The sequence below is a fragment of the Penaeus monodon genome, chromosome 18 (genome assembly GCF_015228065.2).
Source record: "Penaeus monodon isolate SGIC_2016 chromosome 18, NSTDA_Pmon_1, whole genome shotgun sequence".
NCBI classification, from domain to species: Eukaryota; Metazoa; Arthropoda; class Malacostraca; order Decapoda; family Penaeidae; genus Penaeus; species Penaeus monodon.
Window position 1 is genome coordinate 38,792,828 of NC_051403.1, and position 15,380 is coordinate 38,808,207.

The window sequence follows — 15,380 nt, forward strand, 5'->3', positions numbered from 1 at the left end:
GTAAAGGTGAAGTCACAGGCGAAAATACAATGGGGTCAACTGCTTAATTACCTTATAGTCTACCTGCCTGTGACATCTATATTCGTGCCCGCTTGTGTGGCTAGGCATGAAGTTCGTGGTTACGTGGATTGTTCTTAGTTATATTTTATATCTGATAGGTATAATTAAACAAGATAGACGAAGCAAGAATTTTCCATTTGCGTTTATTCCAGTTATTAAATTCCGCCGGTTATTAAAATGTTGCCTTTTATATCATTATTACTCCCACCCCCATCCCCATAAGCATAACTGAACATGTCTAGAATTTATCCCAAACGTCAACATTCTTATTAAAATTTAAACCACTTAAAAACCTTGTATGTATGCCATTTTAATTTTCTTAATTTTCTTTCTGGTTCAGCGGTGCATTAATTGTAAATTGCAGAATTTAAATTTACAAATTCTTTTCTGTGTGTAGTAGCGATGGAAAACATCGTCTCATATATAGGCCATACATAATTGTTCCTTTTGCTTATACATTGCAAATATTTTGTAAATATTAGCTTAGATAATTATCAACAAGGTATTTGCTACAAAGTAGCACAAAATTTAGACTACGAATCTGCAAAACCAAAATTTTAATTAAAGACTTCCATGTAGTCACTCATGGTTGGAATCAGTTGTCAATAGCAGCCATAAAAAATAGTCTTCCATAACCTGTCTACAGTTACCCTGCGTTCACTTTGGCAAAGCGCACCGGGCGTTGCGCGGCAAAATTAAGTGAAGGGTCGACCTGACAACCGTTTCGCGAGGCGTCGCAAGACGCTGCGTGGCGAACAGCGCGTGGGCTGCAGGTAGCTCGCTTCGCCTCGCGGCCTTTTGTAAACAACCAAAATGGCCGCAAACTTAAGAACCTCAAACGTAAAATCTGAAGTGCAACAATTTTTTCTACCTTTTGTTAGTCATTAATGTGTGTGATATAGAAGTTGTGCAGCTCGGTTTCGAGCCTTTATTAGTCAACATAAGGAAAGCAATTCTCTCTTGCGATGTTTCAATGTCAAGGGCAGTTTGTTTACGATAATCAGATGATGGGTGCCTTGCGCGGCGAAACCATTCACTTGAGCGGTTTGGGCCAGGGAGAAGCGCACCGTGCAGAAAGCTCAAGCGAACGCAGGGCTAGTTCCAGACAGTGGAAAAATTAATTCTCCAAATCCGTTACATTCTGCTCGAGTTGTTTCTGTATGTAAATATGGTTTGTGTAATGGAGTGATTTTGCACTAGTTCTAAAAACTTAATGGGAAACTCAAATGATAGTCAAAAGGATGTTGATAGGCGACATGATAAAAAAAAAATAAAAATAGGAAACGTAGCAAGAATTTGAGACGGCCTTGAACCAAAACCCATACAACAAGCGAAGAACATGGTTTGCAATTTACTTTTCCCTAGGTGTTTGAAATTAATAGGTAATGGTTTCACAAGAGCATAGAAATGCATCCCTCACCTCGAGTTATGCTAGTTTATCATAAAGGGTTTTCTGCAGAAAGATTTCCCCTTGCAGAAGGTGGGAGTGTCCTTACTGGTTTATGGGGGGGAAATATAAAATAATGATAGTGCTCTGGTAAAACAATATGCAGAAGGGACAGACAAAGGCAATTTGGAAGATTTTCAACTTGAAAAATATAAAGCGTTAAGCTTAATGACACTGATATATCACCATATTAAATTTAATTGTAAATGGACCATTGCGATGCTTGAAGAGGACCGCAAAAGCAAGTAAATGGAAGTATTGGATAGGGGTGGGGGTGGGGGTTAAAGATTATAATATGAATTCCTTCCAAAAACAACAAAAATGAATAATGCAAATGATTCGTGAAAGCTACTATAAAAAAGGGAAGGGAAATTATAATGCAAAATAACATTTAGCAGAAAGGATTCTCCAGCACAATTTACAAGTTACATCAAAACTTGAATAGAATGGGAATTGTAAAGATAGCAATACTCCCTGAAAGAAGAGATTTCGATTCACAGGTTAATTTGTATAAAGTAAAAATTGGAAGATTGGTTGAAAATGGGTGTGCTGGTATGTATGTTAACAAAAATAAATTAGGTGTAATAAAACAAAATTTGAAGTGAGGAGAATTATTTTTGATTTACTGAATGATTTTGACAATTTTGTAGATGAATACAAATTTGAAATAAAGAAATTTCGAATCTGATTGCCAAAGAGCCAATTTTCACTACTCCGTCACTTTTTTTTTTGCATCATTTTTATCTTTTTTTTTTATTTTTTTATATATATTTTTTTAATATTTCTGGTGGACTTAGTTCCAGTTGATGTTACAGTCCACTCAATTATGGGAGGTTTGTCTAACAGTCGTTTTAAAATAAAAGAATTTGTTTTAAAAAGTTTGCCATATACAAAAAATGAAAAATAATCAAAATGGTTCTTTACAATTTCTGAATTTAACATTTTAGAATCTAACACTGTCAGATTTAAAGCCTCTTGTTTATGGAACTACAGATCTCCCTTTTCTTCCTTTTAGATATAATAACAATGATAAATATAATAAATAAACTAACTTCTTTGGAGCAACAAGGAAATCAATGCCTTTTCCAGTGCCAACTATAATATGAACAAAAAATAAAGGAAGCTCCTTTGTTTGGTGTCATTCTTTGTCCAATCTGCATGAACTAGTTTAAAGAGAAATGGAAAAAAAACAAAAACAGACTGGTAGCACATTCAAGATGCAAACTCTTGAATAATGAAAAAAAGTGCAACTCAAAATATTATACTAATAAAAATAAAAATAAAGAACCACTATAAAAACCAAGATGGTAATTCACATGGGCACATCAACAATTCATGGTGGTCATGAAAAGATGCAACTGGGGGAAAATATAATTAAACTTGTCATGATTACCCCAGCAGCCCGAGTGTGCTGTACTTTGCTGTGCCTGTCATCTTCAGTATGGGAAATTACCATTTCATACTTCAATCACCTCAACTTTCCAGTTTTATCCTTCAAGGAGATAAACAACTGCATACAACTTATTCCCTTTTCAGCCTTGGTGACCTTCAATCAGACCAATGCAATTTCATTCTATAAAAGTACACTTGTCAATTTCCAGTACCAGTTGAAGCACATTATATACTGCCATCAGTTGGTTAATATCTTGCTCCTATTTATCGGAAAGTATTTTCCTTCTTACAATGTTTGTACTTCATAAACATTTTACTGACATAACACTTCTCTAAATCTTTTGTAATGAACTAATTATGCATTAAAGTATTTTGTTTTAAAAACATATGAAAAATTGCAAGATATCAAAATTACATGATAACCTCAAGATATAACACACAAAAAAAATAATAAATAAAGATATTAGGCATTTAAGCCAGTGGTAGCAGTCCTGTAAACCTAAACAAAAAGATAAAGGACCAGACAATAACTGGTTGTCATTTACATTAATAATAAAAAATATATATTGCCTTGATGTTGAACAAAATTTTGTAAAGCTATGAATGCAGGACTACAGACACTCATAGCTATAGTACTCCTCTCTGATGGAATTGTGACAGGTGTTCTTGTCAACTGTAAAACTGGAGTATATTTGCTCCCTTGAAACCAAAACATTAAAAACCCCACCTGATCACAAATTTAAAAAGAAAAATTAATAGAGATGAATAAAAAAGATTAATACCAGATAAAAGAAAATGAACTGAATTTTAAGGGGAGCAATATTAAATTGATCAGGTAAAGTTTGGGTGGGTCCTATCATTGAAAGTAATTAGATGCTGCCATGACTATTTGCAGCTGATGTTAGTGTGGGATAATTGGCTAGATTTAGGCACTTCAACAAATCCTCAAACCCTAGCATTGACTCTGCAAAATACACTACTCAGTAGTGGCTTGGGTTTGAAGCTTTTGAAATCCATAAATCTTCTCAATTAGAATAATCCATCACTGGCCTCACTTGAAGCCATCATCAAACCCATCACCATTGTTTCACCAAGCCTTGTACATCTCTCTCAGTGCTATTCGTAAGAGTCCATTTCTCACAGCACTGTACCAATGATGGTAAATATATTTTTTACAAATTTCCCATTGCAAATGAAGTCGGTAGGCTGGTGCCGAGTCAGACCTTCACAGGAAAAACTGTACACAGAGGAGTGCCAAGTACCAGTGGTGCCAAAAGGTTGTTCCTGGTGGACCCACCCTTTCATTTTAGTTGGAGGTTTCAAACCTATTTAGCCCACTGAAAACTTTGAACTCCATCTTGTATAAAAATAGATTTACAAAACTACCAAATGTGCATTGTCACACCAAATTGGACTGCAAAACCTTGGGTGATGGTTTCTATTTTTTGAAAAACAACCTCAACTGCAAATGAGGAAGTCAATTTTTTTTGTTTTTTGAAGTTCCAGAACCATTTTAACTTCCAATGATGGTAACAATGCACTTGTTCTAACTGTACATAAATATTCAGAAGCCAAGACCACCTCGTAAACCCACCAAAAGGGAGGCAAAATCCAGACACTAGTTCCTGCTCGTCTTGCCTTGCTTCTTCCGTGGTCTGTTCAAGTCATTACAAATACATCACAGACTAACATTTGTATATCAGCTGGCTTCAGATTTCTTGTATATGCCAGCCATGGGATTTATGTCTTGCGAATTATCAACACTGTTCATGAACAAGACCCAGTACTTTCTTTCAAACACTTCCACTTCAACAACCTGACAAAACGAACCCATTCAGGATTTTTAAAAATAAAAATAAATAAAAGTAATTAACCGTCATTGTTGCGAACACTTTAGCCTGTGTATGCAGGTGTCAAGAAATACCTTAACAATGAACTGTGAAAACTCATTCCATTGAGTATTTTCCATAGTGTAATCTATGGTAACAACCACAATGCTGTTTGTGCCACAACACTTGCTGCATATTCTGTGCCGTCTACATCGCAGCTGCTCATTCTCTGGACCAGCTGAGCATCGGAGAACATAGCATGAGCACCGCATAGGCATCACAAACCATCAGTAAAAACACTTTCAGACACTACTCACATAACACACCATTTTCTGGGTCATCTTTGTATTTGTAGAATACCACCTGAGAAAAGAACATTTCAGAGTCAAATCTATACTGTCTTGCAGTTCAGTTACAGTCTTGGAAACCACTTGAAAAAAGTTCTTTCACACCATACTTTACAGTACCACCCATACAACCAATTGGGTGATGCCTATGCGGCGAGTAAGGTCTTCTGCCTTCCTGATGATGGCTGCCGAAAGTGGCCTTGGGACACTAAACAATGGGGAATAAATTTTTGAATTCCCACGTCCCAAGCTAGCCCACATGATATAGGGATTACTTGCTAATGTTTCCTTCATCATCTTCTTCAAGGTGATGTTCTGCCACATACAGTGCAGGATCAATGACCTGAAAGAGATTCAAGTCATGAAAATTGGTACATGTCTGGATGAATATTATTCTCTGTTTAATACTCAAAACGATTTAGTTTAGTTTGTTTTTTTTTTTTTTTTTAGAAAACTGCAATGCATGTACACTTTAAAACCAAATTATGCAGTTTGGGAAAAGGTTTGAGGAAAATAGGGGGGGTGGGGGGGAGAATAAAAATTATTTCGAGTGACTTCTCCACGTTCATGTTAAAGTCAGCAATGCTAATGTGTAACCACCATTTTTGAATAATATTTACATGGACATGTATTAGATACAAGAGTAAAAAGGGCAGTTAACACAGAACTTCTGTAACATACAAGGAAATCTGGCTTGGATATGACAAAAAATCTAGATATATTTTACATCTCAATTTTCATTTTCACAAGCTCTGGGAAGAGGAAAAGGAGGCACAAATAAACCATGAACTAACCTTGGGTATAGGCTTAATCTCCGTTCCCAATTCCTGCTCAATACGGTGCAGTGCAAATCGATCATCATATGTAATCAGGTTGATTGCAATACCTAGGTGGCCAAATCGTCCAGACCTACCAATCCTATGGAGATAGGTCTCGGCCATCTTTGGGAAGTCAAAATTTATCACAACATTCACTGCTTGGATGTCTATACCTCTGGTAAACAGGTCTGCAAAATGAATGCAACTTAATTTTTCATGCATCTATATTCAGGTATACTATAATATCAAATATAACTTTATTCCAACAAGCAACAATGACAAGGTATTATTTTTCTTTTTTCATTATCCACCACTTAAACAATTTCAACCTTTCATAGCATACAAAACTTCAACTGAACTTACCAGAACAAACTAAATTCCTGCACAAGCCTGCACGGAAGTCATGGAAAACTCGGTTACGATGAGCCTGAGCCATCTTGGCATGTATATAGTAGCAAGAATACCCCAGATCAGTGATCTTCTTGGCCAAAAGCTCGACTCGCTGGGTTGAGTTGCAGAAGATTATACTTTGGTTGATTTGTAGCTAGAAAAGAAAAGAAAACCTTTTGAATGGTTTCTTAAAACAGTTTTCACCAACTTTTTCCCAATAAGAATATAGAAACTACATAGTAAAAAACATGGTCTCTTACCTTTGAGAACAAAGTATTTAGACAATGGACCTTCTGCCTTTCTTGGACAAAGGCATAGTATTGCGTCACCCCCTTTAAGGTTAGTTCATCCATCAAATTGATCTCGTATGGTGATCTGAAAGATTAATGCAATTAATATCTTACACTGTAGAAAATTTGTTTTTACAGTAAAACAACTTTTATACAAATTAAATCAGCATAAAGAAGTAGTAGTACTTGATAAGTTTAATTGATACCTTGAATAGAATCCTTTGAAAACTAGCTCAACATTGATAGTTCTTAAACTCACCTTAGGTGTTTCTTCATGAATTGTTCAACTGTTAGTGGAAATGTTGCTGAGTACAGAAGAATCTGTCGTTCAGCTGGCAGGTAGGAAATGACACGGTCCAACATACCCTTGAAATCTTGTGACAGGAGTTTATCAGCCTGTACAATGGAAAACAATAAATTTCCAGGTTACAAAAAATATACCCCTATATTTTGAGAGAAAGTCATACACAAGTAATTAAAAAATAATTAATAATTTAATTAAAAAAATATGCTCACCTCATCTAACACCAACATCTTGCACTTGTCCATCACGGCTACTTTTTTTTCCATAAGATCAAGGATCCTACCAGGTGTGGCAATGACTGCATGCACAACTTCATAGATTCTCATAATGTCATCCTGTCAAAAATATCAAGAGGTGTCCATTACACAGAAGGTAATACCCTTTAAATCTCAAACTTCTACATGCAAATGTTTCATCTTTGTTACAAGAAAAAATATATATTTTACACAGTAACAAAACCTACACATCATTTTAAACCATCTTACCTTAAGATTGGTTCCACCTGTTGTCACCATGACCTTAACCCCAATATGTTTTGCCAACTCATTACAAATGTGACTAGTCTGCAGGGCCAGCTCTCGAGTTGGTACAATAACCATGGCTTGAATGTGGTTTTGAGTTGGATCAATCTGAAAGAACAGTGCATGTTTTACATATCAAATAGCCCAGAGTAATAAACAGTACATATTTATAGTAAAAAAAATAATAATAATAAAAAAAATAATAGTACATACCTGCTCTAGGAGGGGAATCGAATAAGCCCCAGTCTTTCCAGTTCCATTCTTTGCTCTTGCCAAAATATCTCTTCCACTAAGTGCTACAGGGATGGACGCCTCCTGGATGGGTGATGGTCGCTCCCAACCTTTCTCGAATATACCCATTAACAGGTCTCTTTTCAAACAGAAATCTTCAAATTCATTGCCTTTTGTGTCTGTGACATCTGAGGTACGTTTCCTTCTGTCCTTTGGGGGAACTTGAATCTGTGCTTTCCACGATCTGTCATCGGTTGCCCTGCACAAAAAGATTTTTTTTCTTTTTTAATATCTGCAGGATAATTTATAAAATAGTGGAATTATGAAAAACTGTTGCATCTTTCTCCACCAAGCTAAGGATTCAATGAATATGAAAAACATAACAGTATTTCAAAGGAAGGGACATGATAAAGTCTTAGCAATATCCGACTATGCAAACAACAGATCTTGGAGTTGTATATCTAACAGGCATCTAAAAAAGAATTACAGATCAAATAATAAAATAGTTGTAACCTGCTTTTAAGTTGATTAAACAAAAGCTAATACTATCATTAGAAAAATGGAAAAAATTCTATAATAAAATCAAAGTATACAAATATTAGATTATGATTCCTAGAAAATATGGAATATGCTGGAGATAATGGTGTAGAAGCATTTCACACATGCTGTAACAGATGTTACAAAACTTGTGTATTTGAATGTGAAAGCGTGTAAAACTTTGGATTAGCAATACATAAAAATTAATTATTTTCTAAAAATTGTTTTGGGGATTAACTAATTTTCACCTCGTTTTATGGAACCACCAACTCCAATACTTCTATTGGTAATTAGACTGGTTTTCCTATATAGGAGAGAGGGAGAGAGGAGAGAGAGAGAGAGAGAGAGAGAGAGAGAGAGAGAGAGAGAGAGAGAGAGAGAGAGAGAGAGAGAGAGAGAGAGAGAGAGAGAGAGAGAGAGAGAGAGAGAGAGAGAGAGAGAGAGAGAGAGAGAAAAAAACAGACATACCAAAAAATGGAAATATATAAATGATAAAAAAAAAAAAGTAAGAGTTGAAAACAAACTATTCTCTCATATCAAGCAACTTGCCAACTTAGAACTGGTATGCACAGCTCATCACATACAAGAGATACGAGCTTAAGCCACAGCTGCCAGGGATGGCATTCAAGTACAGGCCATACTCACCAATGTTTAGTTTATCTTTATACACTGATGGCTCTACAAGTACTTTCAGCAATGAGCTAATTACTAGTACTACTTAGCTCATTTTTTTATCCCTTCTCCTGATTTTTAAGCATTATCTTTCATGTTATTGGTAAGATTAATAAATTATAATATATATTATAATAATCACATCAATACTGATAGCAAAATAACTAACTTGTTCCCCCAAAACCCAAGGAAAGGCAAAATAAGGCAATGTCACAAGGTCTGCTAATTAGTTCCTTGGTGGTTAAACACTTCTGGCAACACTTTTGTGTAGACATTTCACAAAATATTACTACAGTAGACAATACATTTTTCTGGCGGCACTGGGTTAATAAATGGTATCAATGTATTGGCAAATTAGCCAATAGAAGAGAGAGCGAGAGCGAGAGAGAGAGCGAGAGAGGAGGTACTATTTAGCAAATTTCCACAATATTACCCTTATTAACCTCATTTCCCTCTTATGAGCAGTCTCCTATACTGTGTGCTAATTAGTATGGCTATTTCATAAAAATCAAAACCTAATTTTTTCTCCATTTCCCCTACACATGACATACTATTACTTGACTAACCTATTGGTATGTAATGGTATTTTCAGTCTAAATATGAAAGCTAATAAATGCTGTACAAAATCATCAATCCCTAAAACTACTCTGGTTACTATCAAAATATACAAGTGAATGATTGAAAATCAACAATTAACTCAAATGTTGCCAGGTAATCCCCCCCCGCCTAGTGTCTTTGGACATGAATGGCTCTGCAAGTGCTTAGCCACAAAGGAGTCCATTAGTAGACCGTGTGACCTTACCTGATTTCAACCTTTCCTTGAATTTGTGGGCAAAACATTTCTTTTTACTATTGCTATGAATACTGATGGTCATTTTTACGACATTCTAATTACTATAATGTTATTGATATTAGTAACAGCAATACAAGAAAATGTAAAAAAAAAAAAAAAAAAAAAAAAATTAAATCATGGAGATGAGTAAACAGGCAAAACAAGCAGTACTCTTAACTGGCTCACTGGTGACTTTTTACAAGTGTAGCCATCTCTGTGTAAAATGAAAGTAAACTCACTGTGGGCATGGCATGTACATACATGCCATGTATGTCTGCTTTGGGTTTACATTTAAAATGTATATTTTCATACAAATTGGACTAAGACTAAAATACTACAAAAATACAATAATACAAAGATAAATAGATTTTCCAACAGCTGCAATGAAATTATTCATTTTGTTTTACATCTTTCCAATTTTAAAAAACCTGATGTGCTGGCCCTATACGCTAGGTGGGAAGTAAGAGAAAACTTGCAGCATGTAATGAATACTAAAAAATTATTCACTTGCTTGGCTGTCTGCAATCAGGGAGGGACAATTTCTAAAAGCAAACATACATGTCTCAAAATAAAAATCACTTTGCAGTCAGACTCGGATCAAGGAAAACAGGTTTCCCACACATCTTACTTTTTCAACTGAGCAGCCGACTGTTTACCCCACCCCCTCCCAATGGTTTTCTAAACTTTTCTTAAACTTTCATAGACTAAAATATCAAACTGACAGATAATGTATCTCAGAAACCTCAATGCCTGTGTAAATATCAATGAAGTTAGTTACTACACAGTTCTGGCAGAGAACTGATATATTTACCTAAAAAAATAATGGCCATACACCTACTCTTCACTGAATTCTTCTTATACTTGGTGTTTTGCATTTCTGTCCAAAACTATCATATCTTTTGTATATACCCTATTCTGACCCTTTATACCAACATGTAGATGTACATAGTGAAAGCTGTCCAAGTTGTATGGCTACCTAAAGCAGTCTTATTTTTCAAGAATACTTTAGTCAGTAATAACATAATTTAACTTTTATATTAAGCTTACAAGGAACAAATATTTTTGCAAGTTTGCTCAATTCACAAATCATTTATTTAAAAATATGCAAAAGTAAAGTCCTTCATGCATTATTGCGGAGCTGGTAAAAATACATGCAATGTTGTCTGTCTATTGATTGTCTTTACAGATACATGGCTCCTTAACCCGTTCTCGCCGGGTCACGTGCATACACGTGATAGAAAACGGGTCTCTCGGCAGGGTAAGTGTGTACGTGCGGCGACGCGCCAGAGCGAGTGGAGCGTTCGGCTTCTCACAGAGGACTCCCGCGCCCACTGTCGGGCCGTTGCCAGATATCACTGGATTTTAACTACTCTCAGCGAATTATTCAGACCGGCGATAAAGGGTTAAGTGCTTCATTATCAAGGTGCCAATTACTATACTAGTTCTAAACAGCTCTACTATTTACCCTTTTCATAGATTTTTGACATGATGGGGGGGGGGGGGTTGCCCTCAGTATGGTTAACACTGCAATAATCATTATGTCCACATAATAGCATTAGGGGTGAGGTGAATCCAGAACCAAAATAAACCAAGGATACAATCTTACTACTTGGCTCCTTGGTAGCAAAGCACCTGTGTCATTCATGTGCAAACAAAAGAATGATATTTCTATAAAACTTCAAGGTAATACAAAATATGTAAGATTCATAACGAAACTTAAAGCAACTTACTTGACAACCTGATTATTGATGATGGGTTTGACTGGAGAAGCATGATTAGGAAGTGTGGCCATGTCAGCCATGATGATTGAAGGCAAGGGTTCTTGAGAACCCCACTACCAAACACTGCAAAGGAAAAACATTTTTAATGAAGGAATCTTAAATTATCCCTTTTAAAACAAAAACAGATGTCAAACACTGCAAAATGTATACCACATTAGTACAATATAGAAAGATTAGATGCTTTAGTATTTAAAATCAAATGCTTGGGGTTTTCCCTATCAGTACAAGCCTACTTTTTGGGAAACTATGAACAAATCTAGTGAACATATTCTGAACTTGCAGGCAATAAAATTTACCCAGACAAATTCCTCTCAAATGGTAAAAGTGCCTCAGAAGTAAAAAAAAAAAAAAGGCACCATCCCTACTCTAGACTGGCAAGGAAAGGAAGTACCAAATATGAAATCTAAGAAGGGCAATAGATAAATAGCTTGAGGAGCTATTTAGATGTTAATTTTTTTTTTAATATTGGACACTTCATAAGGACATAGTACACTTCAATTGTGGGGAGGGGGGGATAAATAAAAAATACATTATTACTTTTAGAGGGGCTTGTATACAAAAAGGCCTATATATTTTTTTTTATTATTATTAATTATATTTGAATTACCAATAGCTCTAAGGGTAAAGGTCATGTTGTACAGACAGCAATCACTATCAACAAATTGTGGTAACTATTAGCATTTTATTTAGACATAGCATTGATATAAATAATGTTAACAATGGTTAAATTTTAAACTAAAAAGTCTGTCATTTATATTTCAGTTCTTACTTGAATTCAGTTTTATGAAGTACTTTACTATCTGTCAGTAAAATGTCCTTATAAGAGTATTGAAATTTACAATACACAACTTCACAATGAATTTGCAGACAGCTACTGGAAGACAAAGAAAAAAAAAAACAGTTTTAAAAGGTACAAAGAAGGTTACAACTAATGCTATACACTTTAAATTCAACAAATATTATGCCCAATTAGAAAATATATTTACTAAAACACATTAACACAATTTGAAGAGCAACCAATACATCCTTATTTAAAGTATCATCAAATGCTGAAGTATCTGTACTACTCAGGTAGCCTTTTCTTATAGAGGATTGATGCAATTAAAATATACATTCAGCATCTTCATTACTAGGTGCAGAAAAGCTTTTCAATACACTTGGGAAACTTAAATTTCCTAGATGTCCTCATGCAAATTTTATAATGCAAGACACTAAGGGAAACACTAACCACAAGGAAAACTTACATAAGTAGTTTGTTTCTCTAAGAACATTTCAAGGAGCTATCACAAAAAAATTGTTTACTTTCTTCAATCTGCATCTAAACAAGCTCCCACTTGTTTATGCATATGTAAACAGGAACACTGCTTGCAAACCTTTTTAAAGGCAGCTTTAGACCAGTTCCTTAATGCACAGTTAGAAATTTTAAAAGAATCGCTTGCTATAGACCTTCCCTGAGAAAATGCAGACCTTGGGTAATGTTCTAGATCTGTCTCTCTTTGATCCCCAGATAGTGAACCAAGGCAATCCTTATACCCAATTCTGATCCTGTTGGAGGAGGGTAGTGGATCCCTGACCTAGCAAATATAAACAAACGAGTTTATGCTTTTGGCCTTATAATTTAGAATTTTTCTTGGTTAGACTTGCTAATTATAATTATTTGCATCTCAAAATTAAACCATTCTCTAATTTAATCTGGTAATACAAAGACAGCCACACTACTTACATTCATGAAAGCATCATGGTCATAGATTATTTGTACATGTCGGCAAATTTTGTAAATCATGTCAAACAACCCTTGTCATCTCTATCAATCTAGAACGTAAACAATACTGAGATTCCACCTATGCTTATCCCCAGGAAACAAGTACCAAGCAGAAGCAACACCTTTTCATCACTAATGCATTGTCTTAACCCATATGCATCTATCATTCCCTTATACTGTATTGTACAATGTAATAATGGCAAGCTAAATGTTGTCTATTCCAAACATTTTAATTTACACCGGTCACCTGTTCACAGACGGAACCAAATGCGAGATCTCATGCTGGTTGTCAATATGGTAAGCCAACTTTATATTACATTTCAGAGAAAACTTCTAATTATATAAAGTTTGCTACGATGTTAAAAGACTACATTACCGAAGTGCAAAAATATTGCACTATTTCTAAAGGCAAGACTGTGTGAATCAGAAGGTAAGCTAAACAACACATGGGGGTCAGGAGGCTTGTCACCAGTATGTCTGAAGGCTTGCCTCCTGCAGCATTATGCCACAGGGGAAAGAATTCAGCAGCTTGCTCCCAATAGGGAAATGCCCGGGGGCTTGCTCACTATATGGAAATGACCCATGGTAGGAGGATCCAGGGGCATGCTTATTGTAGGGGGGTTAGGAAAATGGGTCCCTCTTGACTCCCATTCAACCCAATTTCCCACAGGTCCAAGATTGAAAGAAAAACGTACAGCTTTTCATTGACCCCCAGTTTCATACTGGATTCACCAATTCCCAATTCCTTGATAATTACCATCAAAGACCATTAATGTTATCTCGTATATGTACAACTATACATCTAAATCATACAGTTCAAAATCAAATAATGCTGTGGCCTCACTTTTAAACAGCAATAAAAACATTCAAGCAAAGTATATTATTGGGGTAGTCCTACCTTGACCATGAGGACTATCCAATTACTTAAGGTCTACTAGCTCAATCTTAATATAAATAAGGTGACATATAGGTTAACCCCTTCGGATGGGCTATATTTACAGCTGTCAAACCACATGGTCCGTGGGGTACAAGTGCGGCAACATGCTAGAGCAAGTGGAGCAGGAATTGCCACTAAATTTAACAGATTCCCACACCCTACATCTGCATGTTGCCAGAAAGCGCCAGAGTTTATAACGCTGAGAGATTTCCGATACCCAGCACAGTTGGGTTAAAGCTCATTCTATAGATTTATCGGGGTGCATGCATTAGTTTATAATTGCATGTAGATTAAGGAATATCTTAATAAATTTTTCCAATCACCATTATAGCATGCTTGGCTTCCTTGCTTGTCAGTAATATGGCAAACCAAACCATTTAGGCAGGCTAGAGTTTACTTTTCTGCCTGGCATTTCTTCATTAAAAGAGGAACCAGTCCAAGTTCTCCTATAGTAAACATTGAGGTTTACTAGTCTTTATTAGCACAGCGGTTTCAGCACCTATCTGATACAGTGCTTCTATTAGGATGGACAGAAGTACAGAATAAATCCAAAAATACAGTTGTACACAGAGCAAAGAGTACAGCAAATTTACATTAGTCTGAATAATCCCATATTTATTAATTGTTGAAAGTTTCAACATCTAAGGTCATTAGTGGTGTATACAAAATATAACAATTGGGTGAGGCTTGGGGGTGAAGCCCTCAGGTAAGGAATTTTGTTTTGTTTTGTGGATTTCAAGAATTGTTGATGGTCAAAACAAACATGCCAGACATCAAAGGTCATATAGCATTACAATAAAGTATGGCAAAAATTGTAAAAATTAGTTATCGATTAGGATTAGTGGAGCGAAGAGGATGAGAAGAAAATGGAAAGGAGAAAAAAAAAGTTCAAAGCAAAATTTGTTGAGGTGAGGGCAAAGGCCTAAGGTTAGGGCGATCCCTTATCTTGGGCCTCAGTTTCCATCTCCTAGGAACCACGATAACAATGAGCAAGGGATTGGGGGGAGTAATGCAATATATTAAAATTGGATCTGTAAAGCTAGTGTAGATTCAGATATAATGCCATAAAAGTTTAAGATTTATTTCTGTGCATATTTATTTTGGGCAACTATGTGTATATATAATGTCGTATAGCCATTTAATATTTTCTGAAATTCTTAAAGTAAATATACTTTATATCTAGTATGCTTTTTAATTCCAAATCTTGACTTTTCCCAAGCCAAGTAAATT

The 15,380-nt window shown here is 35.5% G+C and overlaps 1 protein-coding gene across 1 annotated transcript in view; it reads right to left on the reverse strand.

Moving 5' to 3' along the window:
• Positions 1-548: 548 nt before the first annotated feature.
• Positions 549-15,380, reverse strand: part of LOC119584493 (ATP-dependent RNA helicase me31b-like) — a 15,696-nt gene continuing 864 nt past the window's right edge. Inside the window, exons 2-10 of the mRNA XM_037933140.1 lie at positions 11,401-11,514; positions 7,612-7,888; positions 7,363-7,506; positions 7,090-7,212; positions 6,833-6,969; positions 6,544-6,658; positions 6,257-6,437; positions 5,870-6,081; positions 549-5,418 (exon numbers count right to left, since the gene is read on the reverse strand). Of these exons, the coding sequence (XP_037789068.1) occupies positions 5,347-5,418; positions 5,870-6,081; positions 6,257-6,437; positions 6,544-6,658; positions 6,833-6,969; positions 7,090-7,212; positions 7,363-7,506; positions 7,612-7,888; positions 11,401-11,471 (1,332 nt within the window). The 5' untranslated portion in view covers positions 11,472-11,514 and the 3' untranslated portion in view covers positions 549-5,346. The remainder of the gene's footprint in view (positions 5,419-5,869; positions 6,082-6,256; positions 6,438-6,543; positions 6,659-6,832; positions 6,970-7,089; positions 7,213-7,362; positions 7,507-7,611; positions 7,889-11,400; positions 11,515-15,380) is intronic.